The following is a 13667-nucleotide window of genomic DNA, read 5'->3' on the forward strand; positions in this document are numbered from 1 at the left end:
GATGAGTTCTTGTGCCTACCTGAGAAAAGCTGCTTGGTGGGGGCGGAGATCTGGGCCTTCTTGCTGATGCGGTAGGCGTGGTCAGGGTTGCTGGAGCGGCGGGACGTGCAGAAGCCCGGGACCTTCTTCACACCTTCTGGGAGGGTGGTGACCTGCATGGCCTTCAGAACGTCCACGGGTTCTGTGAAGGAAGACAAAGCCACCACATCAGCTTCTGTCAGGTCGTCACGTCTCAACTGTTTGATCCGACAGCAGTTACCGGGATTGCGTCATGCACTGTGGGGGGGGGGGGGGGGGGGGTGGAACCCTTTTCACTGGGAAGAATGCGGGTGTTGTAATATGCACTCAAAAAACATGAAGGTAAAAAATAACCCCAAAATTGATTTTATTATTATTCCTATTATTTATTATTATTATTAGTAAAAAATTTTATATTTTTTTTAAATATACTTTTTGTTCTGTTTTCTTTTGTTTGTCATTGGAAAGCTTAAAAATTATCAATAAAATATTGGAGAGAAAAAAATTGGGGTTGTTTTGTACAAAGCCCCCAAAAATGGTGTCATTTTGCAGTTTATTCATTCATTACATAAATCAGCCAAAATAGTTAGGTCGGCACCCTTTTTGACTACAAATAAAATAAAGTTGATTTGAATTGAACCCTTTCACGGTGAAAACCTGGCATAATGTGCCACGGGAAAAAGTAAGCGGGGAAAGTGTGGGTGTTGAACATCCCTTTTACAGGTCAATGAGATCACGTCAACTTCTTGCTGTGCCTGGCTGTCATGTTACGCCGTTTGACCCGGGCAATGCTTCAGACGCGTCGACACCGGCAGGTGAGGGCGCAGGTGCACAATGACGGCTTTGAGTGGAATGGGGTCGACGGGGGCACGGTTGGTCGAGGGAGGGGGAGGGGCTAAGGGCCGCACGTGGCGGGTACAGTAAGACTCAGTGTGCATCAGGAAGGAAGCAGGGGTTGTGCTCACAAACCTGTCACAGACCCCCCCCCCCCCCCCCCCCATCCCACATGATACTGCTTTGGCCAATAGGAAAGTAGTAATTGGTACGTTTAACAGACAAGACACAATTTTTAACGACATTGGGCTTTAACACAATTTAATTGGATGGTGATTCCCAAAGTGCAAAAGAAAATTAAACTTGACAGTGACTTATGTGATCATTTACTGTACTTGGAGTTTTATTTTTATTTATTTATTTATTTATAGATGGTGTTTAGTGTAAAAAGGAGGGTCACTGTGCTAATAGGAACAATTGAGGCCCAATTGAGGCACCGCACAGACAAGAGGACAAGCCAGCAAAGGAAAAACTAAGAGTCAAAACCAACATCGGGACAACGATTCCTTTCAGAACAAGATGGACAAACCCAGACATTGGACCCGTTAAATAAAGAAGCTAATTAAAGTGTGCCATCCAGCTGCAAAGCAGTCCAGCAGTCACAAATTCGGGCTGCTTTCACTTTCACCAGACTCAGTTTTTACACACTTTTCCGAAGAAAATAAAAAGTGACACAGTGAGAGGAAGTGGAAAAATGACATGGCGGGAAGTTTTGTGTTGGGTTTTTAGAACTGATGACATCATCAGAGTGGAGCAGGGATTCCCAACCAGTGTCACAAGAGATCATTGAGTATGCTCAAATTCTTTTTTTATTCACGACAAATACACAAAATATATATTTTTGCTCTCCGAAACCGGTGACATACAAACTGCTGGGTTATTTTCCTAACCCACTCACTTGGGTTGTTGTGGATTTTGAGCATATTGGGCTACCTTGACCTAAGGTCGGGTTAATCATTTTTGACCCAGGAAATTGGGTTGAAGATTGGATTAGGGCAGACTGAAGAGATGAAGCCGCTCGCCATTTTGGACAGTTTTTGCTGACGTCAATTAAATGTAACATTCTTACTGGCAGCTGGATGGCATAAATAAATAAATAAATAAATACATTTGATGGCCTGCGTCCAGTGTCTTTAACGGTGCCAACAGATCATGCAAGTGCGCCGATACTAATAACCTGCTAACCCATTTATTTGGCATGAACTAGGCATGCCTAACCCAGCGCTGGGTTAGCTGTTCCACCCAAATTGGGTTACTTTTACTAACCCAGCAATTTTAAGTGCGTTTAAATGACTGGCAGAAGAACGAGATGCTCTTCCAACTAGATGGCAGAAGGTGCAATTCACCACCCGTTGCCAAAGGAATAAATAGCCTTGCGCTCGACAGCACTAAACAGGCCGAGAGGTTTTCGTCATTTTGTGAGTGACTTGAGACGACATTGTCATTATTTCATTTGTTAGCGATATTGCAGTTTCACATCCATCCTTTTTATTATTATTATTATTATTTTTATTTTTTTACATCATTCATCCTCCTTAGGGTCACACACCGACGGACAATTTCGAGCCTTCAAATGAACCTGGCGTGCGTGTTTTTGGCTTGTTGGAGGGAACCGGCGTACCCGGAGCGAACAGCAAACACGGTCTGAGCATACAAAGTTGCTGACGGTACACAGGAAGCCCCAACCTGAGAACTACGAGGCGGATATGCTATCCGTTTGGCCACTGTGTCGACCCTGGTTACACAATAACAGTCACCAAAACCCCCAACACGTCCAAGAACAATTTTGAATGGGCAGCAAAATTATTTCGGCCGGTTAACATGTACATCGTTATTTTATTTTTTTTTGGGTGCTGCGGGAAACACCGGAGCAAAGGACATTCCAAACGTCTTATCAGAAGTATTCCTGATCAGAGCTATACAATGTGTGTGCGTGTGTAGTGACAGTGTGGTGCTGTGACGGCACGATCAGATTGCAGACACCCCCCCCCCCCCCCCCCACCCAGGCGGCACCAGTACAATGTGGCACTCTGTTTCTAGTTCACGTGAGGCCCTTCCTGCCAACGGGGCCGACATCACGCCCGCTAAAACAACACGCCAGCCTACGCCCGGCTCGGCCCCAAGATCAAAGCAGACAATATATACATGTATTTTTTTTTTTTTTACATTCCGTCCTCATCACCATCATAAGCGCTCGCAGATGGCTGCCACCTCCGGGCCAATTACACGCGGTCATTGGGACAGGAAGCAGGCGTCAGACACACCCACAACACAAATACACATACTGTACTGCAGTTGTGGCTCGTTACAGTGTCCGAGGCAATTTGAACAAAATGCGCCATTGTTAACCTAATCAACATCATTTGAGTTGTTAATGTATAATCTCAGCTAAGTAGTTCTGGAATGACTTTTGTTAAGACACACGCTATTCATACAGTAAATAAATACATATACGTACATGTCTATTTTAGTAAAAAAAAAAAAATATTTGTCAAAAATTAACCCATTATTGAGCATAATTAATAAAAAAATAAATTAATATACAAATGTTATTTTATTGTTTATAATCAATTTAATTAAAATGTGTTCACCACTTATTTCATAAAATTTAAATATTAAACATGTCAATGTATATTTGTTTGATAGTAATATTTATCATTTTATTTACAATTAATCACTACAAAATATTTAATAAAATAATTACTTATTATAATTTATAAAATATTAAAACTCTCTCTCGATACATTTGTATTTTTTTCAATAAATTAATAAAACCAAATATATATTAACATAAAATGAAGAAATACATTTATATATAAATTTGCTTAGTTTACAACATATCAACAAACTAACTAATAAAATTAATAAATTCATGTAAATACTGTTTATTTTACCAATATGGTTTTCTTTTATTATTGACATTAATTTACCGAACCAATGCTAAAAAAAAAAAAAATGCTAAAGAGCTAAATGTGCTAATCCATTACTATTTTCTAAACATCAATTCAACAATTATTTGATCAAACTTAAATATGATGCAAATCTAAATACTATTTTAGCCATGTTTTTATTATCAAAAAATCAATTCAACATTTACTACAAAAAAAATATTAGAGGACTCCTAATAATGTAAATTCTCGGCGGGCTGGAGTAAAAAAACAGATCGAGTCGCATACTTTTCTCTCGGTCCTGCTCTAGTGGTACCGCCGTGTCAAATACCGGACACACACTCCAGCTGACACGCTGACCTCTCACCTCTCACCTGCGTACAACCATCACATTGTATGGCAGGCGCCACACACTAACAGACGCACACACAAAGTCTGGAGCACATAAAGGTCGCAGGTAGTCGCTTCACTATTCGAGATGCCACTAGATGGCGCCAAAGCCCTGGCTAATAGAAAAGTAGCAATTGGTGTCAAGGAAGTATGCTGAAGTGACAGAGAGACAAACATCTCAGGGTTGAGTTGACAAGTTTGTTGCCCCGGCAACAAACGTTTGCCACTTGGACCACAGAGCCTGTAAAAGTGTATCTTGAGCCACTTCCCAAGTCAACTGACATTTTGGTATATGTTTATAGGTTTAGCAGTCGCTTCCGCCCATACGCCGACCACACCAGCGAGACTGTTAAGTACAGGTTCGAATTTATGTGGACTCTAACTGGGTTTTTTTTTTGTTTGTTTTTTTAACTAAAATAAGACCCACAAGTTGTGAGTGTAAAGTAGTTCATTAAAAACAAGCAGAAATTTATCCGAATGCTGAGCTAAACAAAAATAATCCAATAAGATACAGTGTACAATGTATATCGTTACATAGCACAGGAGTTATTTGTAACATTTAAAAAATTAAGAATATTTAAAAATATGATCTTTTACACTCCCTGCGATCAGCTGAAAATGACATCAGACACGATTACTGATCACATGATTGGACAGGACAAACTTAATATCAATTGCTATTAAGGGTCAATAAATGCACACCCCATATTTAAAGCTAAAGCTAATGCTATTGCACAAGTATTTAGACGCGAAACAATTTCACATTTGCATGGTGTCCTAGTACGTTTGTCTGCATGTGCCCTGCGATTGGCTGGCAACCAGTCCAGGGTGCACTCCACCTCTGACCCCAAAATCAGCTGGGATAAGCTCCAATGGCTGGTGCTAGTATTACTATTGTTATGCAGGCTCCCTCTAGTGGTGAGTGATAGAATCACAGTTCTGTTCTATTTCACTTTTTATTGCAATAAACACATTTAATCTTTAAAAGCTGTTTGTTTTTAAACTAAGTGCATTCCACCCATCCTATATTTAAGCGCGTTAAACGCCAGTTTAAGGCATCACGAGAACAAACTGTCCTGCCACGTTTCACTGCACAGTGTGTTAGAGTCGTGCGTGTGTGTGTGTGTGTGTGTGTGTGTGGTTCTGGTGTCTCGTGCGGTTTTCGGGGCAGCGAGGCCGCAGTCCCGTTTTGGAAGCGACTGGTGGATGCGGACGCCGGAGTGGATGGAACCTGGACCAAAATGTAAAGTGGCGACCGCACTCGCAGTAGCGAGCCAGCCTTTCTGTCACCAGAATTCCACTCCACACTTTTGTCTAGGCTACTTTCACTTTTTTTTTTTTTTACTAGCTTGATGTGTTTCCGTGCAAAGACTGGAACAATAAAAAACTATTTTTTTTTCTTTTTTCTTTTTTTACAGCTTCGACTCAATTAACACATAAAATATTATATGACTCTTGAAAATCGACACCCTGGACTGGCGGGCCAACCAATCACAGACTTTTAAAAATTGTACATGATTTTTTTTAAACTGAGACGCCCAAATTTGGCCTTGCGGACATTACTTTGCTCACTCCTGAGCTAACAGTTAGCCTAGCCTCCTCTATCTATCTTTTTGCTCCACGTACAGTGCTGCCTCTCACAGGTCAGTCTCGGTACTACGGCAGACACCTGCTTGGAGGGCGGGGAGTAGTTGTGGAGACCTCTGTTATTCATCCATCTATCCATTATTCTATCTATCTATCTATCTGTCCGTCCGTCCGTCCGTCCGATCATCTATCCACCCATCTACAATGCATCAATAGTATCTATCTGTCATCCATCAGTCTATCATCTATCTATAAAATCTATCCATCAAGCTATACATTTTTTCCATCCATCTTTTTCCATTCATTCACCCATCCGTCCATCATCCCAACAAATCCTAAAATACTCCCTTCGCGGGCTCTTTGCGCCTAATGGGCCACCGCACAATTGTTGTATTTAGGCCACAAAAGCACATTCGAGGGCACACGACGTCTACCGTTCTATAGCCGGCAGTTGTGAACATTTGTTTCCAAACTGCGCAGCGCGTGTCAATGTCTGGAAAAGACATGACGTGCACGGACATCATACGAAAAAAGGCCCAGCTGGCCTCCCGCGCCCGCGCCAAATAACAGTGAGCAGGAATAGCCTCGTCCACAGACCGCGGCCTATCATTACGCCGCTGGCTATTCTGTCCCCCCGTGGAGCGACGACGCCTAGATTTTCGATGCTCAAAACCGCCAAAAAGCGTGGGCGGACGCTCCATGTGTTCCCTCAAACCTGCAGTGATGAAGCGGTTTGGAGAAGACGCGGGGGTAAGGGAGGGGTCAGATCAGCTGGGACTGTTAGCATTCAATGCTAACACTGCAGATGCTTCCATATCCACCAAGGTCATACAAATTTAAAACTGTGACTAAAATGTAGCGACAGTATGCAGGCAGAAAATGCACATTTGTGGCACAAAATAGTTATAACGTGACCACGAAATAACAATTTGTTGCCACTGTGGCACAAAATACAAATTTGTGGCCAAATTAGGGGATCCTTGCCTTGTGGTGGAATAAGCCCCAGACATGACATAGGAGGGGAAAATTACAATGTGGCCACAAATTTGTTGCTAATTTGTGGCTACAAAACAATACATTGTGGCCACAAAATAGATATCATTCACACCAATTTCTAAATAGTGGACACAATCTATTCAATTGCAGCCAAGAGTTAGCCATAATGTGCGCACGCATTATTCACTTGTGGCTAATACTTTACACACAAAATATTATATTGTGGTCACGAAATGCTAATTTGTGGCCACAAAATCTGCAATTGTGGCCAGTAATTTGTTACAATGCACACACAAAATACAAATCAATAACTTTTATTATTGTTCCGGGACAGTGAGGTAAGCAAATGGAGCGCACCTTCTTGAGAAACAGTATTTGCTCCATCACACGTCACGTGACCACAATTATTTTGTGACTTCAAATTAGCATTTAGTACTCATGTTGTATCTGCATTGTAGTCACATTTAATATAATTCTTTACCCCCTCATGTCAAATCTGGGCCTGCATAGAACACAAACATTTGCACGGGGCAACAAAAAGTGGGACGACAAGGAAACGTGAGGCCAAGCTTCAAAAGCACCGACTGACACTTCGGGACCCTTAAAAGAAATTCCCAACCAGGAAGGTTGACTTTAGCGCCGGAGGTGGCGAACTTGAAGGTGAGGTGGAGAAATGATTCAGGAGGCGGAGGAGGCCCTCACAGACGCTCCATTCAGACGGAGGCCATGTTGTGTTTATCCAGGAAGACGGGCAACAGAGCGTCCTTTGAGGAGCTCTGTTTGACGCTTTGAAAAGGAGCCGTACGGAGGACGAACATCCATGTGGACAAAATGCTTGTCCTCTGAATAGAACCTCTTTCACGGCTCCTTTTGGGAGACGCGTCTCTTTGACTCCTCCGCTCGACTGACATCTCTCCTCCAATCACGTCGCTGGATTGGGTGTCGTTTTATTGTCCTGCTCGGCGGTCGACTGACTGCCTATTACCTAATCCTTTAACAACCAATATAATAGCTGAGTTGTCTCCTGATGGTTAAAAATAAATAAATAATAATAAGAGATGACTTTAAAAAAAATGTGTATATGTCTGTGTGTGTGCGTGTATACACACACACACATATATATATATATATATATATATATATATATATATATATATATATATGTATATTTGTATATATGTAAATACATTTATATGTATGTATGTAGTGCATGTTTGGATACAAATTATGTATATATATACACAACAAATATTTTCCCACACTAAATTGATTGATTGACATGTAACAAAAAATTAATAAAAATAAATAAATGAATGAAATCCAAGAATGTGGGAATTCATCAACGAACATCCACTACAATTCCCCAATGACTAATTACTACTTCAATTTGTTGCTATATAATTATCAAGGGGGCGGGAAGCAGGGGCGCAGGTACAAGAAAAAGGTGGAGGCTGGATTGTAAGGTGGGGGGGGGGGGTTGGGGGGGGGCGTGTAATGTCACTCTGCCATTATCAAACAAACTTATAGAGAGGCGCTTTCACGCACGCGTAAACACACACGCGAGAGACACTGGCCGCTTTCTCCTCCGCACCAACTCCTATAAGAAGCCATTCATATAAGTGGTGCGCGCAGCCAAAGAACACATCAAAAGGGGAGGGGGGGGGGGAGTGCGAGGCAGGAGGTCGCCTACGTAAACACATTGTGCTAAATTAGACTTTTTAAAAAAAAAAAATTGTAATAACTGAACAATGAAGCCATAAGTGACAGTAAACGTGCGCGATGCTGCCGATTATTGACACGGGCGCACCAGGAGGCACCAATGGGTGACCTGGTGCTCAGGCTGGGATGGGTGGCGCGGGCACGCGCATGCGCAGAGTCAGGGAATACGTGACAGCAAAAATAGACGCTTGATTTTTGTTTTTGGGGAGGGGGGGGGGGGTTGACTGAAGCACACTTTGAAAAAAGAAACATTTTAAATGCTTTTTTTTTTTTTTTTTAATAACCAATTAGAGTCCAAGCAAAGACCGATTTTATTCATTTTCTTGTCCAAGGATTTGCATCCATTATGGGAGACGTTCCAATCTCATTTATGACCTCGTAAAAGTCATTAGCATCCCACATGAACCCTCGACTCGACCGGAGAAAATGACACACGCAGCCAATTAAGCCAAAACAAAAGCGAGCGGTGGTCTTACCTGCCTGCGCCGGGGTGCTCTGGCACAGCGCGAGCACCAGGGCCACCAGGGCGACGGAGGTCATCTCCGGGCTCCACGGCCTCCGTTTCTTGCGGAAGGGGCAATCTGCAATATCCATAGTGACGCAGCGGCGGTGCGGGCGGCGGCTGCTACTGGATGCGAGGGCGTCCTCTCCCAGAGAAAGGCAGCCGACGAGAGGTAGCCGACTGAACAAGTGACAAGACTTTAAAAAAAAAAAAAAAAAAGGAAGGAAGGAAGGAAGGAAGGAAGGAGAGGGCCACCAAAAGTGACGGCAGGGGGGGGCAAAAAAAGGCTTTGGGGGCAGCCCTTAAAGCTCCATGGAGTCCGCCGAAGTGCGGGGCACAGACACCTGGAAGCTCGCGCTTTCTCACACCCTTCCCTCACTTTCCCGCTTTACTTTCTCCCACCCGAGTGAGAGTGTGTGCATGGAGGGAGGGAGGGAGAGAGAGAGGGAGTAAGTCAACGTGGGAGGGAGAGAGGGAAAAGTGAGGGCGTGCGTCTGCGCGCTCCGTTGGGTTGTTCCTAAAAAAAGTGCACACAGAAAACGATCAAACGGATTAAAAAAGCGCATTCCATTTATTATCATATGCTGTATTTTCCAAAATCTTTATACGGTTTTAAAATCAAGAGGTAAACTTCTGCTGCGGCACATGCGAGCAAGAGTCAGGCCGGCCAATCGGAGGTCTGTCCGTGCTTTAAACCACGCCCCCCCGGGACACTCAGTAGCTGATTGGTCCGTCCGACGTGGCCCAGTTTCGCCACTCGGGTGATCAAAGTGACACCAATCCATCATTATGTTTCCCACCTCATCATCTTTCATTGCAACATTTAAGTTAATCCTGCTATTTTGAACATTTGAAGACTTTTTGCGTGAATGTGGTTTTTTTTTCAGCTTGTCAAGCACAAGTTCAAATATTTCATTAATCCTCTTTGGAATGTTTTTAAACTATTTGCTGTCATTTTCCCAATACGAGAAGGATGACAAATTTAAGTGACGATCAGTGGCGCGCAAAGGTGGCGGCAGTGGCATCAAGGATGCGCCAATTCCACGGGGCGCCCATATTAAAAAAAAAGGGGGGGCATCCCGCAAAACAGACGGCAGACATCTACAGTCATACATTTGTGTCTATGAAGTCGGTCAAAGATACACATGAAATACTAATCTGTATTCACAAATCGCAAATTTGAGGCCACAAATTATATATAATCTGCACACAAAATAATTTGCTGATATTGTGTCCACAAAATGAGATGATAGTTTTGGAATTTTCATTTCAATTAGTTTTTATTTCATTATGAGTTTTGTTTTTTAAATTGTGTTAGTTTTTATTAGTTTTCAGGGTGGTTCTGTTTGTTTTTATTAGTTAAAAAAAAAAGAGCTTAGTTTTAGTTTAGTTTGTTAGTTTCAGTATTTGCTTTAGTTTTTTTTTAGTTTATTTTTTTAATGTGCATTACTTGTGTGTAACACATTTCTTACCCAGCGTTGCATTTCGTCCGAGTTAAATGAAAAAGCAGGCGAGCGAAACAAAATATTTTTTGCCTATTCATTCTAAATTGTTGCCACAAAGTTGGTATACAGTAACTGGATGTTTATAACGATATTTTTTTAAGGAGACAAATTGCACTTTGGCCCTAACTCGGACGCTGTAATGTGAGGGTGGCACCAAAGTTTTATTTGAATACTTTTGGGGTGTTGGAGTTATGAAATGGCCCAACTAAATGAACTTAAGTTGAATGCAATTGTTTCCTGGCAGATTTGAACTGTGAGGTGGCTAAATTATCTCGGCAAAGGAGAAGTGTTTTTTGCTCTACTGTATATCTACTAATGAGCACACCTTTGACCCATCCATCCATATGTCATTGTATTTTAGACCAGAGATGAAAATACAAGATACTGTGTCAAATAACTTTTTTTTCTGATTACAAAGAACACTTTGACTGTTTTCCTTGCCGGCGACAGAACTCTTAAAACTTTGATACTGTTAACTTAACAAGATAAAGATAAAATGCGGTTTTGTTCATCGCGTCGTCAGTAAGTCTGTGAAAAAAGCCACGCGAAAAGAGAGCGAGAGAGAAAAAAGAAGCTTTAGGGGGCGTTCCGGTGTGAAAATGCAGGGTGGCGGGGGGGGGGGGGGTGAGCTTTGATGGCAAAGGGGAGGGAGCAGCTGCGCACCCAAACTATCATCTGGGATGCTGCATCCAGCAATTATCTCGAAGGAATGTATAAAAAAAGCTTGTTTGGTTTTCATACCTACATATTACTAAGAAAAATATGAATTTCGATGTTGTCTGGAGCAAAAAACAAACCATTTTCCTGTCAGGACAAAAAAATAAAAAGAGGACATGCCAGGCATGCACAAGCAGAAACGTTCTGGATCGTGAACACCGATTCATTTTTTTCTCTCAGTTTTTTTGTTTAAAGGTACTAAAAAGTTCTTGGTTTGGTGTTTGGTTCTGGCCCGAGATCCGCCAGCGTGAAGTCTGTCGGACAAGAACCTCGACGGTGCCAGGAGGCGGCACGGGAAGTGGGCACTAGGCTCTCCAAACACGCACAAGTCTAACCTTGCTTTGCTTATTTTAAGGAAAATAATCTACAGTGGACATAAAAAGTCTACACACCCTTATTTGAATGCTTAGGTTTTGTGATATTTAAAAAAAATAAATAAAATAAAAACGAGACCAAGATAAATGATTTCTAAATGTGACCTGTGCAGCTCAATTGAAAAAACAAACAAAAATAAGCAAATGAGATGAAATGGTTGCACAAGATTTGGACGCCCCTTCAGCTGTTCTAGTGGGCTTTTCCAGATTATTATTTTTTTTGCATACTTTTTTTTTTTAAATCAGGAGTTGTAGTATGCTACCTTGAAACATTTTTACTCATACCGTTTTGATGTGAGTCTTACTTAAATTGTTTTATCACAATATGCAGCAGGACAATGAAAAAACAAATGGCACGACTCGTTGCCATAGCAACAGTCACAAGGAAGGTCCCGAGTGGCCAGCTCTCAAACCACATGACGTCACGGCAATCGAAATGGATGTAAAAAAAATTAAAAATAAAAAATAAATAAAAAATAAAAATAAAAGAGCAATGATGATGACATTTCCGAATGAACAATACTGAGCTCTTAGAAAAAAATAAATAAATAAATAAATGGATGCAAGGTACTGCACATCCCGCTCGAGTGACAGGTGCTTCCACCACAAGAAAGCAAACTCTTACATGAGGTCATTCATCATCTCTACATGAGGGATGCTGTCAGTGCCCTGGCCGGGAGGAGCAGACAGGCAAACGCGAGACAGGGGTGGGAGAAGATGGGGGGGAAAAAAAATCAAATCAGCTCTAGGGCGTCTCTCTCCCTCGCTCTCTCTCTCTCTGTTCCAAAAGTAGAAGCTTGTAATTAAACTAAAGCAGCCATGTTATATTGCTGACTCCCTTGAAAAGTCTGTACTTTACGGGGCAGGGCACATACACACACACGCACCACAGTTCACCAAAATAGATCTTGGTGGAGGGAGGAAACAGTGAGGATGGAGGAAGAGGGGGGGGGGGGGTCAGGGGGGGTTTTTTTCACGCCTGTGAGGGTCACGCAAATAGGCAGCGCCGGCATTACGCACGTCGAGCTCGGAGGCCGAGGGGTGCCAGGTAGAGGAGGAATTTAGATGGAGAAAGGGTCAGTGATTCTGGGCCGTGGCTGCAGGACACGCCCAGTAAGCCGCATACCTCAAATAGGCAGGAGGGAGGGGGCTGAACATGGGTGAGCACGGCAGGAAAAGGGGGGCAGCCAAAAAGTGCCCACAAGTGGGTGTTTTTTTTTTTTTTTTTTTTATTTAGTGTGTAATGTGGCAGTCAGCACTGTTGGCTATAGAAATATATTTCATGTATGTACGGATTTCTGTAACATAGCTTGCACTTGACTAGATTACATATGATGTTTTTGTGTTTACAAAGTATGGAAGGGGGATTTTTGGGGTTAAAAAAAAAAAACATTTTTAGGGGTTGCTTACGTTATTCTGAGACTTTCACTTTTTTTGGTTTGGTTTATTGGAAGGTGGTATGGAGTGGTAACTAGCGGCTGGAAAAGGGGGGCAAAAAGTGCTCACAAGTGTTTGGATGGGGGGTTTTTTTTGGGGGGGGGTTGAAATGTGACTGTAGATATGAAAATGTACGTTTGATAGGATTTATCTTGGTCTCATTTTTGGTAACAAAAAAACTGCCATTCAAACACGGGTGTGTAGACTTTTTACATCCACTGTATTTCTGTAATGTACACTAGACATAACATTGAGTGGTCAGTACACTGGCTTTTTTTTGTGGGGTGGAGCTACTGTACCTGGGGGCTGGATAAGAGTGAGCACGTGGTCGGAAAAGGTTAAAAAAAAGTGCCAACAAGCGTCTGTGGTGTTTTTTTTTTTTTTTTTGTTATATATATATATATATTTTAAAAAAGGATTATAAAAAAAAACATTCTATTCACATATTTTTGTAATGTACACTTGACATACAATTGAGGTCTACTAAATATACAGTGCAATGCAAGTGTGCTGTGCCGTTGTTCAAGAGGTTGGTTCAGTGTGCGTGAAAATATTCACAGTACTTCACATTTTCCACATTTTGATCTTACTTCAAAATGGGAAGGAAAGATATCCCTCAAAATTATTTTTATTTAAGTATTTTTGGTATATTTATTAAAATTAAAATTAAAAAAATGTGGAGAAACTGAAACAGTGTGAA

General features: G+C 41.9%; 1 protein-coding gene across 1 annotated transcript in view; it reads right to left on the bottom strand.

The window, feature by feature from the left end:
- Window positions 1-9287, bottom strand: part of col11a2 (collagen, type XI, alpha 2) — a 30530-nt gene extending 21243 nt beyond the window's left edge. Inside the window, exons 1-2 of the mRNA XM_086062556.1 lie at window positions 8909-9287; window positions 20-181 (exon numbers count right to left, since the gene is read on the bottom strand). Coding sequence (XP_085918682.1) covers window positions 20-181; window positions 8909-9026 — 280 coding nt within the window. The 5' untranslated portion in view covers window positions 9027-9287. The remainder of the gene's footprint in view (window positions 1-19; window positions 182-8908) is intronic.
- Window positions 9288-13667: the final 4380 nt, after the last annotated feature.

This window comes from Leptonotus elevatus, chromosome 19 (assembly GCF_054856555.1).
Source record: "Leptonotus elevatus isolate MCC_2025b chromosome 19, RoL_Lele_1.0, whole genome shotgun sequence".
Classification (NCBI taxonomy): Eukaryota; Metazoa; Chordata; class Actinopteri; order Syngnathiformes; family Syngnathidae; genus Leptonotus; species Leptonotus elevatus.